Genomic DNA, 4,742 nt, shown 5'->3' on the forward strand with positions numbered 1-4,742 from the left:
AAAATAAGTAATTAGAGTATGTAAGGTTGTCAAAATATCCAGATGTGAACTTTGATATGGAGATGCAGCGATTGTGAAAATCAAGGCCGATAATGATTCTCATGTTTTTGTTTTTTTTTCCATTTAAACTCCCCGCAGGTCGACATTTTCTCTCACTGGACCATAAAAACAGATCACACTTCTTCGGCACAGTAACACTGTTATCAGCTCTCATCAGAATCAGAAGTTTGGTGAACTAGATGCTATCAAATGAGCACAGACTAACTCATCCTCAATACAATAAAAGCAGAATTTAGTTTCGACCCATTTAAGACTAATTTAAATATTCAATCTCAGTGATCCCTCGTAATCCAGACGAAGTGTGTGGTGGTGTCTGTTTCTGTTTAGATCCTAGACTCAGGCTTCACATGTTGACGTTCCTGGCTGTCAGTTATTGTGTAGTGATGCGCTACAAAGAACACCATCACCGTCTGTCTGCAGCGCTAACGTAACCTGTGCGTCTGTACGAGAGGCCGAAGGGATGTGAGCGCCGTCAGTGTCTGCTGACCCGATATATGTGTATATATACATATATATATATATATATATACATATATATATATATATATATATATATATATATATATATATATATATACATATATACATATATATATACATATATACATATATACATATACACACACACGCATATATATATATATATATATATATATATATATATATACATACATATATATATACATACATACATACATATATATATATATATACATACATATATATATACTTGGTCAATATCATCTCGCACTTTTCTTTTCAATCACCCCTTGGTCAACCAGCAGGGGGAACTATATTTATTATTTTGTTTCAATTGAAGATGTAATTGCTGAATTCTTCGGACCAGCTGGTTAATAACTTTCATAAAGTACAGTGTAACTTTCTTCATTAATTAACCAGAGCTGAACAGACAGTGGATCAATGTGGCAACTCACCCTCTCATAATGAAGGTGCTTTCACACATTCACATTGTACAAGTCTTACCAGCGTGTTACAACTGCTTACTAATTATAACTTAGTGTAACAGATTCGCTCGCTACAGGAAATTCAAATGATAACAGATGTTCTTTGTGACAATTAAAAAAATATATATATCATTTATTCATGCAGTAAAATGGACGTGAATTATTTGTGGCTCCTGAAAAACACCTGCTCATTCAGCTTTCTGACACAACATAACCTCCAGCAATATAACCCATGGCGTCCATTAAAACTCCTCCTGATACCTTTTTTGAAACGTACAGTTTTAAGTCAACATTAGAAGTATGAGAGATCTATAACAAGGAAACGGCGTGAATGATGATTGGCTGAAATCATGTGGAAAAAGTGTTTTTGGTTTTGGCTAGTTTCTGCAGAATACTGTGGATGTGATTCAAAAAGGAAAATGAGCCACAAAGGTATCACACACACACACACACACACTTGAACACACACACACACACACACACACACAAAAACTAGACATCGGACAAGTCAGACAACATAAAAAGTCTCGCTATTCTAAAAACTCTTTCTCTCAACAGAAAAGCTACATTGCATACTGTAAAAGGTTAAGAATCAGTGTTTAGACTAATACTATAGAAACATTATATATTATTTTGCACATAAATAAATCTGTGGATTTGAATTCTGGTAGTTTCCGTACAGACACGGTTTAGCTCTTTCTTTCTTTCAATGAAACAGGAAATACACTTTCCATTCAGTAATGGCTGGTGCCATTGAGTTCAGACCCTGCGCTTCAAGTCTTTTGTGTGCAATTTACCCACAAGTCGTTCATGTTTCCTTTGGTGGCTAAAGAAACTTGACTTTGCCGTCTTTCATGTTCAACAGCCGTATCACCTCTGTTGGAAAAACTGTGATAAAAGTGATTTTCCGATGTGACTGTCTGGAACAGGCACGACTCAACCTCTGGTTTAAAACTGCACAGCAATCGCACTAGGTCCTGCACATGAGAACATCTGCGAAAGGGCCTAGGAGGTTCTTGTTGAAGATACACCTCACCCACACCAGGTACGTGGTGAAGGGCTTAATGTTCTCTGAGAAAGTGTAGTTCTGTTGGGGAAGGATATAAGGCATATAGGTGTTCTCTCCCTGCTCCTGGATCCAAACCTCGTACTTAACCTCCCTCACTTTCAGGTATTTTAGATTCCATGGGATCTGCCAAGACACGGTGAGTTTGGCCTCGTTAGTGGTTTGGACTGAGGTCTGACACTGTGCTCCTCTGACCCGGCCTGGGTGGACTATGCTTGCCGTCTTTGACTTTTTCATGCTGGGCTTTGTTTTCATTCCCTCTTTGAGGACGTCCAAGAAGGAGGGGATGTCCACCAAAGTGTCCTGGTAGATCCGGTAGAGCCACTCCGGGTTGCGGCAGCAAAGGTGCCTGGGGACGTCTTTGCTCGCGAGTATTCGCTCTTGCTCCTCCTTCTCCAAGTGAGCGATGCCCCCTTGTTCCCAGGGTCTGTCCGGGTGGGTGATGGTGTTCTCCTCTTTAGTGTTTCTCCAGGAGATATAGTGCAGGTCCATGCCTGGAAGGGAGGCCAGGGTTTTATAGGGGGTGTACTGCTCCGGGTTGACAGCAAAAGGAAAGAGCTCCACGACAGTAGCTCGCCTGGGGAGGAAGAGTGAGGAGATGAGCTGAGCTCCATGCATGCTGACTAGCATCGAGGCACCGCTGATCACCTGGACAATACTGGGGAAAGACTGTTCCTCCAGGGATACAGTGACCACCCTCATCTGGAACTCCTGGGCCAGTACCATGATTAGCTCTGCTTCATTCAGTATCAGCCTGGTTGTGGAACGACTGAACACAACAACGTATTCATCCTTTCCCTCTTTTTCCTTCTCATCTTCCACACTCGCTCCTTCCTTCTCGACCTCCTCCACCCTCGTGATGTTCATTTTGTCCATCAGAGCCGTGGCGAACTGACGGATCTCATTTCCTGACACCAGCATGTTGGCTTTGGGCCCCTGCGGCTGGACGAAACCATACTGGTACCAGGTGGTCATTTTGGACAGGCCAATGTACGACTTTGTGAAGCACATGAGTTTGCCAAAGTTCCTCAGCTGTTCCTTGAGGAGAGGCTGCTTGCTGCTGAGAAGTCGGTACAGGTCGAAGTGTGGGCCTTCACCCCAGCCCTCCATGAAAACCAAACGCGCCTCATCGTCTAAGTCTGAATACTGTTTCATGGTGTAGAAAGCTGGGAGCAGGTCGTCATGAAACACGTGCATTAGGTTGTCGGGATTAAACCGGTTAAGTATGAGTGTTACATCTGGTACAAACACAGGCTTAGGCATATACTTTAAAGTAGCAGCTGGGAGTTCTAAGAAGTTGAAGTATTGGGTGTTGTGGTCCTCGACTGAAGACAAGTCCAGCAGAGCGGGCTGGAAGCGCCTTGACCCCAGGTTAGGTAGCATGACAGAGGAGTTGGAGTGGAAGAACACAAACTCCTCGGCCTCCGAGCTGTAGCAGAGGTAGTCGAAGCGGCAGATGCGGTCGGTGTGCATCTTCCCAGTGCAGACCATGTTGGTGCCGTGTTTCTGAAGAGCCTGCAGGGCGACGTGGTAGTCGATACGAGCCTGAGACACTTCCTGCGACTGCCGCGTCATGTGGAGTTCTTCCTCCAGCAGGGCAGCGTGCTCGCTCAGCTTGGAATACTTCCAGAGGAGCGCTGCGACGACAGAGACCAGCAGCCCGTTCAGGAGCGCGCCCACGCTCATCCTGCAGCCTGCCACGGAAGCGCGCATCACTGCTGAAGACCGGGAGCCGCCTCCCGACTCCGACTGGCCTCCGACCTCAGACGGGGGCGACGAGACATCCACCACCAGGCGACAGCTTTGGAGAGGGAGAGAGGGAAACAAAAAGAGGGAGGAGTGGGCGTTGATCAGAAAGGGACAAGAAAAGAAGATACACAATGTCATGAGTATAAGAAAAAAGCCATCATTTAGTCTGCCCCCCCCCCCCCCCCCCCCCCCCCCAAAAAAAAAGACATCACATTACAAGCACAGAGAAAAAGCAGCACTGATATACTTTACAAATCAATAGTCAGGCCGATGATTCTGCAGTCCTCTTTGAGTAAGCAGTACAAAGCAGTGATACCTCAGAGCAGGCTTCAGCGCTCACCTTTGGGAATAGTAACTGTTTGCCTTAGCAAGCAAATGAGACATTTTCCTAACCTCACATCTCCCATCACCCTCCCTGGATGTGTCGAAGACAAATTACACTGAGAGGAGGCGCACAGACAAGAACAAGAGCGTCGCTCTGAACTCATCTGCATACTGAGAGAACAAGTGAGTCATTGAGGGACTCTAAATCAACCAACGGTTAACGGCCAGCAGCTGCCTGCAAACACAAGACAACTAGCATGCTAAATAGCCACCAGAGGGCTAGCTTACTCACCCTGCAGCTGAAGTTTCATGTGAATTAATTACTTGACGACTACATGAGGTGTGTTCACCATTCAACATGCAACTACACATTTCACGTCGTGGAAGGATAAACTTCATTTCCTTCTTACTGAATCGTTGCTGGATCAGTGGGGAGGGGGGGGGGGGGGGGAGTGCAGTAAACTGGTATTGGTACGGTCACCAGTTTGACCTTCTGCCCTGACACAGACTTTGCCCTACTTTCATACGTTGAAAAAAAAAAAAAAAACCCTGCAGTTCCATTTAAAGCTCACTTCAAA

General features: G+C 44.9%; 1 protein-coding gene across 1 annotated transcript; it reads right to left on the minus strand.

Annotated features, from left to right (window-relative positions):
- Nucleotides 1-902: 902 nt before the first annotated feature.
- pomgnt2 (protein O-linked mannose N-acetylglucosaminyltransferase 2 (beta 1,4-)) lies at nt 903-3,922 on the minus strand. Its single transcript, XM_079373031.1, has one exon. The coding sequence runs from the start codon at nt 3,802-3,804 to the stop codon at nt 1,996-1,998; it is 1,809 nt and encodes a 602-aa protein (XP_079229157.1). The 5' UTR covers nt 3,805-3,922; the 3' UTR covers nt 903-1,995.
- Between the last annotated feature and the right edge of the window lie 820 nt (nt 3,923-4,742).

Source organism: Symphodus melops, assembly GCF_947650265.1.
Source record: "Symphodus melops genome assembly, contig: scaffold_413, whole genome shotgun sequence".
NCBI lineage: Eukaryota > Metazoa > Chordata > Actinopteri > Labriformes > Labridae > Symphodus > Symphodus melops.